This window comes from Merops nubicus, unplaced genomic scaffold (assembly GCF_000691845.1).
Source record: "Merops nubicus isolate BGI_N331 unplaced genomic scaffold, ASM69184v1 scaffold10350, whole genome shotgun sequence".
Taxonomy (NCBI): Eukaryota; Metazoa; Chordata; class Aves; order Coraciiformes; family Meropidae; genus Merops; species Merops nubicus.
In genome coordinates this window covers 4,840-25,534 of record NW_008583550.1, presented here as the reverse complement: position 1 = coordinate 25,534, position 20,695 = coordinate 4,840, and the positions used below count along the sequence as shown (strand labels likewise).

Sequence of the window (20,695 nt, the reverse complement as noted above, 5' to 3'; positions counted from 1 at the left end):
TGCTGAAGCACACGACAATAAATGTCAAATTTGTTTTGTGCAGGAAGCAGGGTCATACAGCAGGAGAAAAAGACCATCTTTTAAAGTAAGAGCCAGATGGGCACCAGAGCCCTGACTTGCAGTGGTTAAAGAAATTCAAGCCCAAACGGACATAAGTTATGAATATTTGTCTGCATAGGTCATTTGAAGCTGCAGCTGGCCGGAAGCCCTTCTGGTTGTAGACAGCCTTGGCATGTGGTTTATGCTGTTTCCTTGCACGTGGCACCTCAGATCTTGGAAGCCCTTTTTTACATCATACCATAAGAGTGGTTTTTTTTGGGGGTTGTTTGTTTTTTTTTTTTTTTCCTTAGAGCAAGCAGGGAGGTGAAGGAGATGCTTGAGTAGGTCTTGGGAAGGATTTAGCAGAGTTCTCCAGAAGACTATGATGAAGGTCTTGGCAAGTTGCTTAGTTCTTTAGAATTATTCAGCTCCTGGCTGGCCTCCAGTATTTGGTATTTCTCTTGATCTGCCTGGAATTAATTCCTTTCGCTCTGGGGTTTGTGTAAAAATGTTTCTTTGTGTTCAGAAACTAATGATCAAGAGTGACCATCTGTGGCCCCTTAGCAGGCATCTGGAGTTACGTTTTCTACTTCTGAGGTGCTGAGATAACACAGCACTGTAGCTGCAGGGACTAGAAGGCGTATCATCAGATATAATAATACTTTCCAGCTGCACATGTTGATTTTTAGTCTTTCCTAAATGAAAACGAGCTTTGCAGGTGTCTAACACTAGAGGATAATTTGTTTCTATGCTCATTTGAAGCCTTATAGCAAACCCAAAGCAGGCAATAGAAGATGGAAATAAAAGTGGAACACGATTTCAGAAAGAAACTCCATTTTCTGTGCTGGTGAAGCAACTAAGCTGTATGGCTGCTGATGCAAACCTTTCATCTGCCCAAGAAAAAGGATTATTATCTTCAGCTGAAGCTGATCAGGTGTTGAGTGCCATTTGAGCAGCACATCAGGCAGCTATTTGCATGAGAAATACACTTCTTTTGAAAGAAGTGACTTTGATGTATTTGCAAGTTCCAAAATCCCATTATGGTTTTGGTTGTGCTGCCCGTTGGGAGAGCCTGGGACACCTTGGCTGGGCTGGAACCCTAGAAGGGAATTTCACACTCTGCTCCTACATGTTACCTTTTTCATTCTGAAATAACTTTTCCTGTCTTGTCTATAATTGAGAGAAACCTGGAGAAACGTATTAACAACAGCAAGTCATAGGCTATCAGCTTTGCTTTAGGAAAGAAAAGGAGTGATGCTGGATGGTGGTCTCAGAGCTGTTTTGATTGGAAGGGACCTCTGCAGCGTTCCAGTCCCTAGTAACAGGGCCATCACCAGCACTGGACCAGCACAGCCCTGGCTTTGCCATGCTGAGTCCTGAAGACCTCCAGGGATGTCGCCCTTTCCAGTGCTGCATTGCACTGAGCTTGCTTATTAAGAGCTAAAACAAATAATTATGGTGGGAAATTTCCAGAAACATCCTTTTTTTTTTACCTGCTGGAAAATGCTGACATGCTTAAACAAAGTGTTGGGCTGATCTGAATCAGTGTAGCTGGGGCTTCTGACTTGGAGGTGACATGTGAGAGCTTCACTCCACTCCAGACATCAGCTGGAGCTCATAGTCCCTGGGCTGTTGGCCACCCTGCTACAACGTGCTCTCTGCCTGCTGTTGCCGTCCCATCATTCTCTGCAAGAAAGTCTCAAAGATGGCAGCGTTTCAGGAAAGAAGAAGAAAAAAACACTTGTAAGTGTTTTGGACTGAAGAAAGAGCAGCAGAAAGTCAACCATCTGCTGGATAATCTGCAATCAGGGACATGGCGAGGCAAAGATGTGACTTCCCAGGGATCCTCATTAGCTCAGGCACTCATCAAACTGTATTTTAACGTTGGATGGGGTGTGGGGGGAGAAATGTATTTCTTTGGAGTACACAGGAGGCACAGCAAATACTCTGGGCAGCCTCTTCCTCTTGCTGGTCGTGCAGCAGTAATTATTCTCTGGGCAAATTCCCTTAACGAAGCCCACTGAGGAGATGCTCTCACAGCATGGTTGTTGCTCTTTAAACCTCCATGTACGAGGGAGGAGTACTACCCTTTGAGGACTTTTCTTCTTCTTTACATGTGAATCAGAAGGGAAAACTATTTCTCTATTGCCAATATGTTTGTCTGGTCAAATCATGCCAGTGTATTTAAATGGTGGTGGGTGGTGAGCACTAAATGGTCCTTTTTGTGGCCAGATTAGATTATGGCTTGGACTCTGATTTTTCAGAAGATGCTCTAGGTTAAAAGTCGATCTGTCATGTTTGGATCATATTTCTGTTGGAGAAATTAGGTCCTAAGTGGCAAATGGAGGATTTCGAAAGGATGTCTTTGCTTTGGAAAGTAATCTAAAACCCAGCAAGGTTGGGGATGCAAGGTTGTGCTGCTCCACATTACAGCTTCATTGGTTGGAAAACAGGGAAAAAGCCTGAAAGCAAAAAGACTTGGATTTTCTTGGGGTTTTTTTCTGTTTTGAAAGAAAGAATTTTGTTTTGGAAGGAGATTAAATAAGTGTGGGCTCTACTATGCAGAAAAAAATGTATAACACAGATGTATTTTAATGATTTCTTCATTTAAAGTTGCCCTTGAACATTATTATGTTCTGTTTAGTTGGGCTATGGCTTCAATAACTGTTTTAGTTAGTCATACCTTTAATGTAGGAATGCTTAAAATTAAAAGCTAATTCACAGCCAAGTGTTCTGGTAGCTGAAAGATTAATTTTTTTTTTTTTTTCTGAAAAAATAAGAACAACTTGTTACAATTTTTCTTTTTGGCTTATTGTGGCTTATGGGAATGTTGATTATTTGGCAGCTGAAAAAAAAAGAAGGTAACTAATGCTCACCCAAATGTTTTCATGGCGAAGGGCTTTGTGATATGTGACTGCTACAAAAATATCCTCTGAAGGGCAGCACTAACGTGAAGGATTACGGATGGTGAGGGTATTTGTGAGGAGCTGCCACAGGAGCTCCTGTTTCATGAGCCTTGAAACCCAGATCCTGAATATTCGAATCGTAAAATATCTTACTAGCATAATCCGTGGGGTGGTTAGTTACTAAAGCTTCAAACTGCCAGAGCAGCTGGTAAATTGTGTAGCTGGGTATTGAGCATCCCTTGTGTTGGACGTTCAGCTGTGCAGTGCCCACATCAGGAAATAATCCCCTGTAACAGCAGTGGGGACGTGGCTGCGTGTCAGTGATGTTCCTGATGGACACAGTCCTGTGGGATGGAAACATCCCAGGAAATGCCATAGGTCGTGCTCAGGCACCCATTGATTTCTCCTTATAGATTTTCATCTGAACATTATCATATTTTTTTATTTAGTCAGCTTATGACTTTAGTAATTTCTTTAATTTAGCTTATTGATAATGTACAATGGCTTAAAATTAAAAGCATCTTCTCATCCATGTTAACATTCAAGCACAATTAAGTTAAATAATATGATGGCAGGATATGAGGAAATAAAAGACCATTTTTTGCAGCAGCAGATAAATTATACGATGCAAAACCACGTGGAATACAAGAACAGATTTTCTTTCCCAGGAACATGCCCTAGCTGCAAAGCCATAACCAATTCAGTGGGTGTTTATAAACACTAATTGGATTCTCAAAAATATTATTTAAGCACATTGTGGGTGATGCTGATGTAAAAATGACTCCTGTGCATGTGCCCGAGAGTATTGGTTGACTTCCCAGGGTGGTGAGATCTTCAATGAAAGACCAGCTATGATCCTTAGGAAGGTGTGGAGCTGTGCTGGTTTTGGAAATGCATCTTCTAGGTTTCTTCCCTCACCTGAATTTTCTCTCCCTGGGAATTGCTGAGAGGCTCCATGTTAGCAACCACATGGTCCCAAGTGCTGTGGACTCTTGGGTCAAGGGTCTGCTCTTTTGGGTAGAGTTTCCAGTCTGTGTGTTCAGTAGATTAGGGCATAAGAACCTCAAGTCAGAGAAACTGAGCTGGCAGCATCCCTCGAGGGGGGTTGTAGGATTCAGTGAAGTAATTCCAGGATTTGAAAACGGTGATAAATGTCCAGGGGAATTCAGATCAAGTAGTGGGAAAGCTCATTTTGCAGAAGGGTGCATGTGCCACCCAGAATTTTAGCTGGGGCTACGTGCCAGCATCTTTGCTGCCAGCAGCTGCCACACCATGTATCCTGCACCACGAAGGTCTCAAAGATGAGAGATGACTTTTTTTATACCGTGACAGACACCAGTTATCCTAAAGGGTGTGTGATTTGGTAACGTTTTTACAGGGTGAGACAGGTTGGGTGGCACCTGTCTGGCAGCTGACACCTCACAGGATCAAGATGTTTGTGTTCTCCTCCAGCATCCAGCAGGTCCTACAGCTCAGGAGTGGTGGGTGAGAGAGTCTCCAGGGCCACCACCTAGAGCTCTGCTTTTGGGGAGAACCTGGACAAGGGTGGCACTGTGAATTTGGGGAATTTCCTTCTCAGACATCACCAGCACGCATGTTTCTGTTTCAGTTTTGCACGCTGTTAACATGCCTGGGGATGAAATCATGGAATAGTAGAATGGTTTGGGTTGAGCCAGCAAAAGATTTCAGCAGAGACGAGATTGTCTTAGGCAATTCAACTTGCTGCAAAGGCATTGTGCTTTTTGTCATCAGACCTCGATGATAGGGTTCAAACATGGCTTTGGCAGTGAAGAGCAATCCCAAATTGACTCTTTCCCATTGTGCATCATCCCTTCAGAAGGGTATCCCGAGAGAGGGCCAGCAGAGAGTGAAAGGGAGGGAAGAGCCCAGGTCCTGCGGGCTGGGAGCAGACCTGCTGGTCAGGGCACAGGCCAGGAGGATTTGGGGATCCAGGGTAGGGCTGCAGGAGGATGCAGCTAATGAAAGCAGTATTGAAAACATCTCTTTCTCTAATCTGCTTATGTTGACAGGTCAGACAGAGAAACAATGAGTTTAGTTAAAGAAATAGCTTTCCAGGGCATAAATGGATTGATAAAATATAATTCTATTAAGAAATCATTCCAGTGCTTGAATGACACTAATAGTTATGTGGGGATGTGTGGCACAAAGAGATTATTGGCAACCCTTCTTTCCCAAACAGGCTGTCTGTTGAGACATCGTTATATAAACTAAATGTTTATGTGTTAAGAAGTAATTGTGCAGTTTTGCCTGGAGGGAGTCGAGTCCCAGGTGGGAATGCTGCACAGCCCTGTGGAGACTTCACCAGGGCAGAACTGGGAGAACTGATCCATTCAGAGAAGATAATTTTCCGAAGTTTTATTCTGAGCAAAGAGGAATGAATGGACTCCTGTGTCACACCAGGTGTCTCACCGGGGCCTTGCCGGGGTGGATGTTTGGGGGGAGAGCAGAGGAGTTGCTGTGCCAGGTGTGCCAGGTCCTCAACAGGAACAGGTCCACCCTCGAGGGGGAGGGATGCACAAGGCCCCATTCCTCCCTTGGGATACCCAAAATAACGTGTGAGCCCATCCCAGCGGGGCAGAGACTGAGGATGCAGAGGCGTGTGGATGCCCCAAGTGGCACCAGCCGTCACCTTCTCCTTAGGCTGTCCCCATCTGAGGCTGGGGATGCTGAGGGGACAGGTGACACATTGCAGATGGGTGTCTGGGATTAAGCCTAAAGAAATGCTAACTGTGTCCTTTGTCTGTCATTTGTGTTAAAACCTTCTTTCTCTTTTTTTTCTTGCTTCCTCCTTTGCCTCATCCTCCCCCTCGTCCAGCAACGTGGACACCAAGGAGCTGTGTGGTGAGTGCATGCCCTGGCTTGGGGCAAAAGTGGTTGCTGTGTGCACGTGTGCTTTGGTAGGATGCATGGAACTTGTTACAAAGCTGATGGTGCCGAAGCGGCCACAGACTTGGAGATTCTCAGCACTTCTGCTGCTTCACCTCTTATTCCACAGGAAAACGGGCAAAACTTTTCTTCAGCTTCTTGTGACACAAAACGGGTCAGAGCTGAGCCAGCACCTGGCTCCCATTCAGTAATAAGCCCCAGTTTAATTTCTGGGAGAGCCATGGCCTCCAGCTCTGCTCTGAAGTTCAATAAACCAGCATCCCTCTGCAATATCCATAACACATTTCTCCTTAGGCAAACCTCTGTTTCCCAGCAGGCTGCCTGAGGCACACACCTCCCTGCTGCACCTCCCACCACTTGTTAGAAATACCAGGCTGAAAAGAAAAGCTCTGATAACGTTTTGTCCCACACCTTGGCCAGAAAGGGGCTATTTCCTGCTGGAATTTCTCAAGGGTTTTGTCTCAACAGGAGGTTACTTGTGCACAGGGCTCCTGCTGCTCATTTGGGTGTATTTCTCCATGGACACTTGGTATTGAGAAATGTTTCCCCAGCTTTTTTGGAAGAGATGGGAAGACACAAGTGTGTAGCCTTGCAGAGGGCCACAACATAGCTCCTCACCCTCAGAGGAGCTCTCAGCCATAGCTGGTAGCATTAAACATGCCTAGAAAATAGCGAGTACATTTTGGTAGTATGTACAGCTACCAAATTGTAGCTGGCACCTTTCTGTTTACATGGAACCCAGACGTTGCATGCAGCAGTCAAGCTGCCCAGAGAGCTGAGGTGTACCTGGCAAACAGGAGATGCACAGTGACCTGTTGCAGGTTACCAAAGTGGTGGGTGATGGCTTTGCTGGGGAAAGGTGGGTGGGGAGCACCCACTTCCCCCCACACCTGCCCCAGGTCACAGTGATGCTCATCTCCTGAGCATTGATCCCACTGCCCTCCCCATGTAGGAGCCATGAGCAAGAGCTATGCAGGATAGGAAGAGCTGATCTCAGATGTTCAGGTCAATAAAAAAGGCTAAAAGAGTAGAACTGAATATTTTGGTTACGCCAATGTTGTTGTCCTCCAATTTGCTCCTTGGTCAGTCTTGAGGGCTGTGCTCTGCCTACACATGTCTCCTGAGATGTACAGGTCCAGATTTTTAGTTCAGAACTGACAAAAATTCTTTACCTTTAAGGTCTGCTCAGTTTTTTTTTCCTAAGTAAAGCAATAGGAATGACACAAATAAACACACTGCAGTGAGATGAGCTGTTTGCTTTATCATGGAACAGCAAAGAGCTGCTGTCAATCATGCCGTGACATTCTGGTTTCTGCCAAAATCTTCTTCCCCTTGGATATGTGGGGCTGTAAATAGCCATAAGCACTTCTAGCTGAGCCAAAGGTGTGGTGCAGCCTGGTGTGGGTCACCCCTCCTATAGGAGGGATGAGGATGGCATGGGGAAAGTGTGGACTCCCTCTCCATGCAGAACACGTGCTTTTGGGCCCAGCTTGCAGGTCCCTTCTCTTCCTTTTGAAGCATATTTTGCTCTCAGAAGCCTGTGCAACCTGTGGTTGTGGGCTGAGGTGCAATTCTGATGGGAATGTAAGGAAAGATGTAAGGCCAGTCTCAGCTTGTGTAAATTAGGGTGAACCTGGCCAATTTTTGGATGCTTCAAGTGGTAAAGCCTGTCAAAGGGATGGAAAGGGGATTTCCTTTGGGTCTTCTCCCTCCATGTTGGTAATAGGAAAGAGAGAACAAAGCTATGGTCAAATGCAGAAGTGGGCATGGAAATAAAGCACCTGCTAAGTTATTTTCAGTGGGAGCTGCTGTGCCTTGCATCTCTTTTTCACAGTGGTCCCAGACTTCATGGGAATTGCTCCACTTCCCATGGCCGCAGGGCAAATTCTGGTTTTGGCTCAGGATATAGAATATTAAAATATACCTGAAATCACCCTCTCACATTTTTGATTTCCACCGATAAATAGACCTTGCTGTGTCCTGTAACCCTGAAGCATTAAGCTACACCAGCAGTTCCCATTATGTCCCTCTTGGTTTTCCCAGACTATTTTGCTGACCATATGGGAGACTACGAAGATGTCTTGGCCTCGCTGGAGACGCTGAACCTCTCCATCCTGAAGGCGATGGACTACACCAAACGGGTGAGTCCTCCTTACTGCACCCTGTGCTCCACAGGCTCGGCACAAAAGGGGCAAATTTTACCTTAACAGAGCACTTACACCTGAAGAGCTTCATCTGAAGCATGAAGGTGCTCCAGATGTCTTTAGACAACATGGCCCCTGGGTCTCTTGGGTGGGATTTTGAATACACGAGTTCTTGCTAGCATCGTTGGGAGCGCTGTTGGAAACTTCATATTACAGAACTGCCATTACATCCATCTTCCATGCTGGAAGGCATTCTGAGTTCCAGCACTGTGGAACTTTTCATTCCTCCAGTGGTTGGCCACCTTGAGTCCCTTGTATATGATTTAAGACCAGGGGAGGGATCATTAACGATAACATCCTTGCTACTGGGACAAGTGGTCAGCAAAAGAGATGGTCACTTGTGTTTGCAGCTGCTGTGCTAGAAACTAGAGGGCTCTGTGTTTGAAGTATTACAGGGGATTCCTGCAAGCACCAAACCCAAGATTTAATGTCCTCAAAAAATCCACCGTGTGCCTTAATGCTACCCTTAATAATGGACTGCTAAACAGTGGCACTGATCAAGAAGCATACTGAAGTTTATTTATGAATACCTAGAAAATCTGAGCTGATGTACCAGATAAACATCCCCACTGAGACCATTCATCTGGTGTCCTGCCAGGTGGAGAAGAGTGTTTATAGAGCTCTTGTTCCTTTGAAACCGTTTTCTATACTACTTAATAAGGTAACTGGGCTGGATTGATGATCTTTATTATCAAGAATCCTTCTCCCATTTCTACCGTCAAACATATTTGCATCATTCTTTTGTACTACAATGAGCAAAAAGCAGTTTTCCTTTTCATTGGTGAGCACTGAGGACCAAGCAAGGAGAGAGGCTTTGCTTTTTCCAAGCACCTGTAAGAACTTCCAAAATCCAAATTGAAATCTCCCTTCTGTTTATCTTTGAAGCTAAAGGAGAAACTCAGATTATTCCACATTGAAGATGTGGTAATGATAAGTTTTAGGAGTCAGAATGGGAACCAGCAAATTACCCTCCCTGCTAGCTGCTGAGTAAAGGACCTGATTTCCTTACTTGGTTGAAATCCATCCTTTTTAACATTTGTAAGGAGGGCAGCATGGGATGTAAAGCCACATATTTCACATGTTGCCATAATAAATTAAAAGCAAAAGTCCTTGGCCCAGCACTGATCTGTCTGAAGTGGTTGTGAATTTTTTATCTACATTATGAGAGAGTAAAAAAAGTCAGGACAACAGTAATAGCTCATTTTTTTCTCATGAAGTTGCTGGTTCTGTTCGTGCCTCATTTTTATTCAACATTAGGAAATTTTCTGGCAGTCACTATGTATTTTAAAAACATATTAACATGCTAATAGATATCTCAGCAGTTCACTCCAGCTTGCTATTTGTGGTGCCTTCCACCATTGCTTTTTGGATGTGAGGTTAACACGTGACTAATTCCTTCCAGTATTTTTCAAGAGGACGGTGATTTATTCCTTGTTTATAGATCAGGCATCTAAGCATGTGGGTATTACCTGGCATATGAAATCTGCTGCAGAAGCAGGATGGTTATTCATAATCCAAAACCCCTGCCTGCATAAGAAAAGCATCTTTCTCCTTCATTGATTGAGCAACTTGTGGCAGGATTCACCTGCCTCAATTGCAACAGGTAAAGGTTATTTGCCTAAACCTGAGCAGGTCACCTCCATCAAGATCTTCTGGAGGGAATCTGGAGTGCTGGAGGAGGCATCATTCTCCTGTGACACTGAAAGACTCTTCATCAAAAATGGAGACGGTTCCCTTCTAGGTGGCTAAAGCCAGATGAGGAAGTGCCACCCCAGCATCCCATCATCAGCCCCTGGGGTGTGTGCCTGGCAGAATTGGCAAGAAAGGAAGTGGAGCAAGACTCCTTCACAGAGAGGAGCTGGCAAAGAAGGACTTAGTGAAAAACATCACTCCCTGCTGCAATTTTGTGAACAAAACAGGAACAAACCTCATCAATGAATTATTCAAACACAGGCACTTTGTTCGAGCAAAGAACTAAAGGGAAAAAGAAAAAAAAAAAAAAAACAAACCTCAAAAACCTGAAAATAAGCTGTTGTAGGTGGGAGAAAAACTCATCTCCAGTGTTCAGACAGGACAGACTTCCAGGCAGCATCAGAAGATTTTCTTGAGTGCAAACCATCAGTGCTTTTTTTTTTTTTTGAGATGTGGGATTTTTTTCACTGCATGTTGCCCTAAAAATAATTTAAAGTATTTGCTTATTAGACTTTCTGGTTTTAGTGTTAGGATTGCCAACACAGTGTGTCAGAAGGCAGCTTCTTACAATACAGATGGATAAACTTATCTTGCTGAGGTCTTCTCACCAGTTTCCAGCAGATGTGTGTTCCCACAGGCCACCCGAGCCAGGGGGACATCTCAGGGGTGGGACCACACCTGCAGGACAAGGCGTCAGCCCCAGGGAGAAGATCCATCCCAGGACTGCAGAAGTTGGTGTGAACTCCCCCTTGTCAGATGGGCCCCCCCCCCAAAGGTCTCCTTCTGCTCCGTGTCCTCCACGTGCGATGCCGTAACTAAGACCCATGCTGATGCCAGGATTTTTAGGAGAGGCAGAGATATATTTATATTTTTAGAAACACTAGCTCAGGGAAAAGACTGCCGAAGCAGCAGGTTTTGCTAGGAGCCCAGTGTGGTTTTGTGCCCCCGATGCTCAAGCCTGTTGTCTCTGCAGCTTTTCTCCAAGACCGGATCCTGCAAAAGGCTTGGTGCTGATGCTGAGCACTGTGACTTACGAACAAACTGCTTCTCCATATTAAAACAAGCATTTCATCAGCTGGAGAAAACTATTGATCATTTGAGAGTGTTTTTATTCCCTCCCTCTCCCCTTTGCTATCGGTGCAAAGGATAAATGAAACCTAACCTCCTCCTGTGGTGGCTTTCTGGCACGAGGTGCCTGCTGATGAGAGGGGCTGGAGAGCCATGCTATTTAATTGCTGTTTGTATTTCTCACCGTAAAAGACAACTGATTATTTCTTGCTCATAAAAAGAGGAAGCAGCAATTATCTCATGCTGGAGTAGCTCATAAAGTATCAGCGGTAATTAGATTCAGTGGTGGGAAGTCTCATACAGCAAAACAAAATCTGTCATTGTAATCATTTTCCAATACGGTGATGTCTGTGCCGTGTTGAGCAGACTGCCAATGAGGCTGGGAAAGGCAAAGGTAAAGTGGAGAGAAAGGAAATGAACTTTCAGGATCCAAACCGAGCTGACGGCAGGAGATGTTCCTCTGTAATTCTCATGTACTGTTTTAGAGTGCTGTCAGCAGATACCAAACCCAGCATGATCGGGAAGGACGTAGACTGTGGTGTTGAAGGGTGTGTGGGGTCCAGTGGGTGCTGCCCCTCCCATTCAGTCCCATTGCTGACCCCCCTGCTTTGGGCTGCCAGCTGTGGGATGGTGCCCAGTTGATGCCTCCACTATCCCTGCCAGCCTCGAGGTGTGCCAGGGACGGTGGAGCAGGGGACAGTCCCTGGGGAGCCACAGGGACAGTGCTGGGGTGGTGCTGAGCAACCTTCTCACCCAAACACACCATGAAATATGCTTTATCTGGTAAAAAAAAAAAGGCATACTTTGTGTTTTTTTTGAAGGCAAGAGGCTCAATTAGCCTCATTCCTGCCAGGTACAGCATCTGCACTGGGGTTGGTCCTGCTCCCTGCTTTTGCCAGATGAGCATTTTGCAGCACTGAACATGGGAACATGAGGATGACCTTTAGCAGTCAGGCAAACTTTAAAAGCAAGCTGCAAATAAGCCCCAAAAATGCTGAGTGAGGAAATCCCTCAAGGGCAAAGCATCTGAGGATTAAGGTCAAATTGTTCCTTCCTGGAGATGCTTCTGCTGGGCACCAGATGGGTGCTGGTGACTGTTCTAGGTGTTTACCCTCTCCCACTTGGAAGGGGGGTTCTTGGAAAGCAAAATTGCCAAAAAATTTGAGCTGAGATTGCTACAGCCCCCCATCCATGTACTGGAATGAAAGGGAGCTGTTGTCTGGAGCTCGTGAGCATGGTGCTGGGAAAGGCTGGACTACTCTGCTTTGGTGAGGGCTTGGAGCAGGATGAGCAGAGCAAGGGAGAGGGGTGTTGACAAGTTTGGGGAGATTTGGAGCCTGGCTTCAGGGAAGAGTGAGGGGCAGCAGGAGGAGCATTTACAGAGGAGACCTGAAGACCTGTGGGTTGCCCTGGACCACCCTCTTCTTGATGTTCAGCATCACCTTCAGTCCTGGAGCCACGTAAAAGAAGATGTGAAAGATGCTGTTTTACTCCTTGCTTGCTTTCTGTCAGCTCCACTGCTGGTCAATCACTTGCCAAAATCATCCTTACCTCATTTAATGGACCTGGAGTAGAAATATGACCAAGTGGTGGCACATTACACACCCTCTGAGAGCCTTCTTGTTGGTGCCAAATACCACATCTCATGGACAGGCACCATACCCAAACCAGCTGCAAACACATTTTCAGCTGAGAATCATTATTTGGATGAAAGAATATGTAAATCATAAAGAGCAAACTGAGTGGACTGACCTTCAATACCAGCTGCTGATGCTCCAGCAGCTCGAGTGAGCTCAGAGGTGAATGTGTTTGCCTATGTTATTTGTGAGTTCAGTTGCTCCTGCTGCAATTCACCCTTCTTGTCTCTGCCTTACGACGTGTCCTCGCAGCAAACAGGAGATGCTGGGTTCCCAGGGCTCAGTGGGAGCTGCTGCAGCAGACCTCTTCTCCTCACTGCTGGTGCTGGCATGGCCATGGGTCTCACCCAGCCTTCAGCCACCAGCAGCATGCTGCAAAGGAGCGCTTGTTGGAGCAGCTCAGTCACAGCTCCAGAGCAGGCACCATCTGCCACCAGTCTTGGATGCTAAAAATGATGGATGGAGTTTTTTTTGTTATATAGCACAATCCAGAACAGCAATACAGAGTGCTCTCATTTGCATTCTTACCTGCCAAAATTAAGCTTGCCAAATACGATATTGCTCTTTTCTGAATGATGACACTTTGAGATAAAATAGTCAGTAGAAATAATCTTTTCCTCCTACCCTCCAGCTAATCCTTTATCTCATCCTTTCGTTTTACACAAGCAGATTTTCTCCTGCTCTGCTGAGCAAACTCAGTGTTCATAGCAAGGTCTTCTGAGGCTCCTGGCATGGTGTGTTGCTGGGGCAGGAGGCTGGCCCATGGCAAGGGAGGAACAACAGCTCGGTGGTAGCATCTCTGGGTAGCACTCAGCCCAAACAGTGTGAGCTGCTCAGGGCTTCCCATAAGCATCATGATCTGGCCCCAGCTCAGCTCACTGTGGTGGTTACCTGAGCATCAGCTGAGGTCTCCTGGTCTGGGTTTGAAGTCCATGGGGCACTACAGCGCATCTGTGGCTTCATCTTCTCTCCTGGGTGAATTCATACTCCCCTGCACATCAGGGTCTCCTTCAGAGAAACCCTGCTCTGGCTTTTCCTTGCTGCTGAACACGGGAACAGGTTCTTTCCTGGTACTTTGCACCTGGCTGAGCCCTGGGAGATCCTGCACACCTTGCCATCATCTTCCTCCCTGGAAGCATTTGGTCCCTCCTTAGGGGCCAGGGTTGTGCTCCAATGGCCAGTTTGCCTTTTTTGGGGTCTCAGAGCATTGTCTGCCCTCACCTTTGCAGCACAGAGACCTGCCCTGACAGGGAATGAGTTGTTTTAGGGATTATTAGATGGGGTTTTTTTCCCCTTTCTTGGATGGGCAATTTTCTGATGAAACAACAGCTTTGTAACGCTCTCATAATGCAGTTAAAGATGTATTCATGGTGAATGATTTGGCTGAAAAAAGAAAGGGGTGGTGATGGGATGGAGCACTGCTAAAGGCTGAGTCATCTTTCCATTTGTTTTGAATGATCTATTTCTGAACTATTTCAGTATCCATTTCTATAGCAAAAAAAAAAAAAAAAAGTATGTATTTCTGGAAAAGTTATAGACCTTCATAGTTCAAGAATAACCTAAAAGGAAAGAAGGCATATTTGTTAGCTTCTCAGAAAGTATTTCTGCAAGTCTTCTCTGAAATTCGTGTAAAAATACTGCACTGCAAATTAAAGCAAAAAGCGTTCGTCCAGTTCTGCAAAAACTGAATTTTCCCCAGTGTTTCTGTTCAGACTCCAGACCAGAAAGGTGATTTTTCATGTGATGCCATCCAGAGTGATTTCCCTGCCATCCCCACAGGGCTGTGCATGAGATCCAGCCAGGCTGCCAGACTGCTGGGGAGCACAGCGGGGCTGGCTGGGACGTGAATCCTAAGACAGACTCTCTTGGAACTTATTTTTAGATGGAGATGTTTATTCAGTGCTCTTCTGCTTGTCTGTCACTGCAAAATTCATGCCCCTTCTCTCACTCTGAGGAGAAAGAGCATCTTCTCTGGAAGTCCTGCTTGTGCTGCCCTGGCCCCAGCTCTCATGGACCTTCTGTAGGATGTAGTTTTCATGCCTCCCATTTTAAGGCTCTTGCTCCTGGGATTAGCTAAAGGTGAAGGGAATAAATCCACCAGATGCAAGTGCTGTGGTCTTGCCAGATAGCCTAAGAGCAGCTTTGAAGGAGCCACCAAAAGGAAAGGCAGGGACCAAGGCAATGAGTAACCAGCTGGCACAACCAGGCTGAGCCTTCAGCAGCTTGACCATCCCACGTCGTTACATCTGCAGGGTCTTTTGAGTAGGTCCTTTTTGGAAAACAAAATCTGCAGTTTCCTCAGAAAACTGAAATAAAATATGTATTAATTTACTGTCTTGTAAACTAAATACAGCTAATTAAGAACTTGTGTGAAGGGAAAGGTTAATTATAGCCAGGGTGTTCCGAAGTAGGAGGCCACGCTTCCTTTCCAAGTCTGTTCTTTGCGTGCCAGGCAAGTGGCCAGGGTGCAAAAGTGCCAGATGCCTCTTGATCCATAGGTGATCTTGTAATAATGAGAAGCCCTGGGATAAATTACTTGAAAAGGGTCTATGGCAGGAGGAGACCACCAGGACCAGACGAGGCAACCATGAGCTGAGAAGGGTCCAACGCTGAGATTTTTAAAAGGAGGATTTTATACCGAAAGACTTTTAAAACTCATGTAATGCCATCATCTGGTTTGGGTTTTGGTTTTTTTTTTGTTTGAACAGGTGTCTCATTTGGGATTTTTAGAGCTCTTTCAGGAAGGCTGAGGGTCTTTCATATGTTAATTCTTTCATTTATCAACTATTTAAGTGTCTGTTCTCTTCAGGTTTCTTCTACTGATTATGTGCCAGGCAATCAGTTTTGGATCTCTGCTTTTGAAGCGGTTTAAGAGTTGAGGAGAGGGAAAGGAGCGATAGGCAGGTCTGAGTGTTATTCTAATTATAAGAGAATATCTCTTGGGAGAAAACAGGCAATTATGAGCAAGGAATTTAAATCAGCCACTCGGAGGCTACAGTGCAACACATGCGTCAGTTTTAAAGGGGCAAGTGGGTGGCAGATAACTTCTCTGTCATCTCAGGATGAGGTCTGACAGGGGTCTTTCATGGCATGGCAGTGGGTTTGTTGTTGGGTTGGGTTTGTTTTTTTTCCACTGTAGGAAAAGTGTGAGTTTTGGTTTCCATTTGAGAAGCCTCCTTGGTTGGGTGCCATCACTCCATGGGTGTGCTTTGGCTGTGGTTTGAGTTAATAAATATTGGAGCAGCCACCAATGTCTCCAGGCTTGGTAAATGTCAACCAGTTTGGCCAATCTCTTTGCAAACCAGCTCTGGGAAGCCTCTTTGATCAGGCTGCAGTGCTGCAAGGCAAAGGGAGGGTGCGGGGGGGTCAGAGGGGTGTCTCCAAGTCCATGGGTGGCACAGCATCATTTATATTTTACATCCTGTAGTCTTAACGAGCTAACTAGTGACCTTTAAAAATGCCAGCAATGAAGCTTTGAGATGCTCAACATCATCAAAAATCTCCTTTTCCAGCCATTTGCTACCCACAGGACCATGGCCATCTGAGCCCAGTTTTAAGCATTGGTTTGCAATGTCTGGTGAGGGATCTTGGTGCTGGTGTTGACAAGTCCAAGCACTCAAGGACACCAAACCCCCTGCTGTGATTTGCACACGTAACACATCCCAGGGGTGTTTTCATTAATCTTTGACAGATTTTGGGCAGATGGATATGAAAATGGAAAGCTGGCAGAACCATGGTGGGGTTTGAGCAGCCTGTGCCCCCATGTGTGCACCCACTGTGCATGGGAAGGGGCATTGCTGGCAGAGCAAAAGCCTCTGATGTGAAGAGAGGGGTGGGGTCTGGGGCTCGGACCTCAACGGACTGACCAGGGGATCCAGCACTTTCCCCAGATACCTGTGCCTGAAGCAAGTTGTCCTTTTCCTACTCCTTCCTTCTCCCATTTTTCAATGTCTTGTGCTCATGCCTCGGTTTGTCAAACAGTGACACTTTCCAAGGCTCTCCTGAGAGCCAGCCCCTGCAGAAATCTCAAGGCCATCCTTTCAATGAGGCTTTTATGGCTGCTCCTCGCTGCACTCATCTATTTGCAGCAGCAGACATCAAGGCCAGGCAGCTGGGGATGTAGCAAAGGGAGAGATGCCTTTTACAGAATCACAGAATGTTAGGGGTTGGAAGAGACCTCCAGAGAACATCAAGTCCAACCCCCCTGCCAGAGCAGGACTATCTAGCCTAGGGCAAGTCACACAGGAACGCATCCGGACGGGTCTTAAAAGTCTCCAAGGCAGGAGACTCCACAACCTCCCTGGGGAGCCTGTTCCAGTGCTCTGGAACCCTTACAGTAAAGAAGTTCTTCCTCATGTTGAGGTGGAACTTCCTGTGCTCCAGTTTGTGTCCATTGCCCCGTGTCCTATCGCAGGGCATAAGTTAAGAGATTTTTTCACCCTTCTCTGCCTCCTTTGTGGCCAACATACTCTTTCCTCAACCAAGGCTTGCCAGCTAAACCCTCTGCAGCAGGGTAGTATCCGTGATGCCAAAAGCTTTCTAGCCTTGAACTAATGTACTAGCTGGGTGGAAAGACCAAGCTTGGAGATGTGCCCCTCCAAGAGCTTCTGGCACCAAGTGGCTTCACTAAGCAGCAATTATTTTATTATCTCCATAAATATTTTAACTTCTCAAGCAAAGCAAGGAGGAAATAACTCTTCAGGGTGGAATTAATGAGAGTAAACCTCATTAAATCTCCCTAGGACAGACTGACAAATGTTTTAATAAGATGATGGGAAGGATTCCTTTGGAGCTGGTCTTCTTAATGACTTGTTTTTGCAATGCCAAATAAGACACTTGCTAGAGGAGAGCCTGAGGGATTTCTGAGTCCAGAAAAGCCTCTGAGCACATGCATTTCAGACCTGGCTCCTGAGACCAAATGCCACAGCTGGGTTGGCAAATGGTCAAAGTTAGTTAAATGAGGGTAAAAAATCCCAAAACAATGTTGGTTTAATTTCAGAGCTATTAGACTTAATAGCCTGCCAAAAAGAATCAGATCTTCACAGACACCCCAATATTCTCTGCACTGGCTGGAGTAGCTTTGTTCCATCCATCCATCCATCCATCCATCCATCCATCCATCCATCCTCAATGTAGGGAGTTAAGCTGATTTAAATTAACATGGGAATCACCTCTGTGATTTTTCCTAAAGCCAGGCCAAGACTGTAGGCTGTAGTTAGGTAATAAAATCCCAACATTTGACCATTTTAATTAATTTGCAGGAGCCAAGCTATACTCTTGGAGGACAGCAGGGAAGCAGAGATAGATAGCAGCACATTACCCCATTTGTTTGGTGTATGGGTTGAAATGGAAAGGCAGTGAGGCACCCTTCACAGCTCTGGAAGGGAAAATGTGTGGCTCTGGCCAGCCCCACGCTTCCATCCAGCCCCTCTGCTCAGCAGGGCAAGTCACAGCCCAGAAAACCTATGCTGTTAATTAAAAGAATAATCCAGTCAGCCCCCTGAAGGAGTGTGCACAGCTCCCTGTTCAGCAGCAGCAGGTCCTGGGCATGTCTCTGTTAAATCCAGGAGGAGGGACATATCACCCCGGAGGGGTGGGAACTGTAGAAGAGATCGTTTCAGATACCAAATGCAATGATATCTCTTTGCCAAGGAGATTTATCGATTTAATACACCGTCCTTAGGCACAGTGTGGCTAGTGGAAGATGTATGAAATGATAAAAGAATTGCCAGGGTGCAGGGGTGCATTTGGCCCCATGTGGGGCTCTTTCCAAAGCATGCTGGCAGAGGAAGATGAAGGGCGGGGTACTTTGCCAGTGAATTTAATGCACTGCCCATACAGACGTGCTCAGATGTGCCAGGTATGTCAGGGTGCATATAAATAATGTGGTGGCTGGACAGAGCACACGCACACATGTTCGTAGGGTGTGTACTGCACATTGTGAGTGTTTTTCTAGGGAGACCAGAGATGGTCCAGCTATCCACAAATATTTGTGACTGCTTTCAACTTTTTTTTTCCGCAATCCAAATCCTCACCAAATGTTTGGCTCTGTTGCTGTTTGTCTCATGATGGTGCCGTGCTTCTCATGGAGGGGGTCTGGTGCAGTACTCCACCAGCTGCCACATCTGTGGTCCCAGACTGCCTGTTCCTCACCCCTCCAGGGATGGGGACTCCACTACTGCCCTGGGCAGCCTGGGCCAGGCCTGGAAAATCCTTTCAGGGAAGAAATTGGCCAAGGATATTCCCCCTGTTTCCTGCCTGGTCTTCTGACACATCTCCCTGTATCCCACCCTGATGCCAAACAGCTTTGCCCATTCTGACCCAGCTATTGGATAATGGTGATGCTGATGGAGTGTGCTGAGGAGCACTGGACCTGTGGAAGGGAGCATGGTCCTGATTGGAGAAAACCTCAAAAGGTGGCAGGGTCCCATGTGCGCTGTCAAGTGCATCCCCCAAACCCGAGGAGCATCCCAGTGCTTGGTCTTCATGCAGATCTGCTGCAGCCTCGGAGTGCCCTGAGCTGGTCCCATCTCCATTTGACCGGTGGCATTAACCACTGTGCTAATTGGATGCTCAAGAAGCCATCAAGAAACTCATCCTCCTCTACCAAATCAAGGGGGAGAAATCAGCTCTGCGACCAGTTTCCCCTAAAGTGTTTTTCTTCAGCTCGTTCTCCTTTTATGATTTAAAATTGGAGATAAAGGCCCTCTGGGTTCTTGTGGAGATGCTCCAGTTGCCATGGAAATAACCCTTGTTAATCGCTCCACCATAAAACGAGAATAATTTGCTTTGGGGAGCTTGAGGTATTCATATTGCGCCTGCTGTGTGCTCAGATACTGGTGGTGCTGGGACCACTCTGGTCTCAACCCTAAGCTGTGGGTCATTGCTGGTGGCACACAGGTTGCTGGGAGCATCCATCCCAGTTTCGAGGAGTCCTGGAGGAGTCCCGTGCCAGGAGGTGCTGGGATGCAGAGCCAAGCTGCCCAGCAGGGATTTGCCTGGGCCACGTGCTGTCCCAGCAGGCAATGAGGGGTTGAAAAGAGTCTGGGGAAAAAGTGATGCTACTGAGTTTGGGTTTGGAGGAGCCCATTTTCTTTGCAAGCTTTTTTAGCTCTGATGCTGTGTTCAGTCAGACCTGGTGTGGCCAGTGGCCTGTCTGGGCTGGTCTTGGTCAGAGGTCAGACCAGTTGGGGTCATGCTGGACTGGTTGGAGTGGTGTTGGACCAATGTTGGTCTGGTTGTGCCAGTGTTGGTCTGGTCGTGCCAGTTCTGCCTCTGCTGGTGGCTGGCAGGAGGTGGAGGAGCAGGTCCATGCCATGCAAGGCTGTGCTGGGGAAGGAGCCTTCCAGGCTTTAAGCAGATCAGTTGTGCTATTAAAACATTTTATTAAATATTTACTGTCTTGGGAGGGGTTTGATTACTGTGGGAGCTTCTGTTGCTTGAAGAGCTTGTCCTCCTCCACTGCAGCAGGCAGTCCTGCTCCCAGGGCAGTCTCCATCCTGCCTCTGGCCCCAAATGGCCAGAGCTTTCCTTTGCTCCCCCTTCAGAAAAAAAATACCCTAATGCCAAAATATGCTGAGGCTCTTGCCTTGCAGCACAGGACGGGAGGGGGACTGGGTGGGCACTGCCAGAGCTTTCTGCTGTTGGCCTGAAGGCTTCTTGCAGCTTTGTGGTGAGACCCACATTATCATCCGAAACCACTTTTACTGTGTTGGCCATACCCTTGGGAACCAAGGCACTAAATAACAAGCTGAAGCTCTCAGAGCAGGGACCTGGGGCCGCTTTTCAGAGCTGCACCTGCTAGCTCTAACCTTGCAAGGCAATAGTAAAGTAGTTTAAGATCATGGTGAAGAGACCAACTATGGGCTTTGGGCAAGCACCTCTATGCTGATGGTCACTGCCCACATTCCCTCCTGTCACAGCCTCTATAAGTCTGTCCCAAGGCGGATGGGTGATGGAGGGGGTTGTGTGCTGGATGACCCATGGCTGCTGGAGGAGCTATGTGCTGGGTGACCCATGGATGCTGAGCGACCCATGGATTCTGGATGCTTCCCATGGAGTGGGACAGCGTGTGCTCCTTCCTCCTGTGGCACTTATGGCCAGGGACATGGAGGGGACCAGCTCACGGGGGGGATGCTGGACAGATGCTGGGGTGCCCGCCAGCACTGGGTGGTCAATACTGGGTCTCACCACACTTGCTGTCCACCTTGGCAGGTGTACGAGAGCGGCAGCAACGTGGACC

At 46.7% G+C, this 20,695-nt stretch overlaps 1 protein-coding gene across 1 annotated transcript in view; it reads left to right on the top strand.

Moving 5' to 3' along the window:
* Positions 1–20,695, top strand: part of NECAB2 (N-terminal EF-hand calcium binding protein 2) — a gene marked incomplete at its 5' end in the record, with an annotated part of 67,728 nt that overhangs the window by 42,284 nt on the left and 4,749 nt on the right. Inside the window, 3 exons of the mRNA XM_008941193.1 lie at positions 5,782–5,807; positions 7,896–7,993; positions 20,668–20,695. The exon at positions 20,668–20,695 is cut by the window's right edge and continues 118 nt beyond it. Coding sequence (XP_008939441.1) covers positions 5,782–5,807; positions 7,896–7,993; positions 20,668–20,695 — 152 coding nt within the window. The remainder of the gene's footprint in view (positions 1–5,781; positions 5,808–7,895; positions 7,994–20,667) is intronic.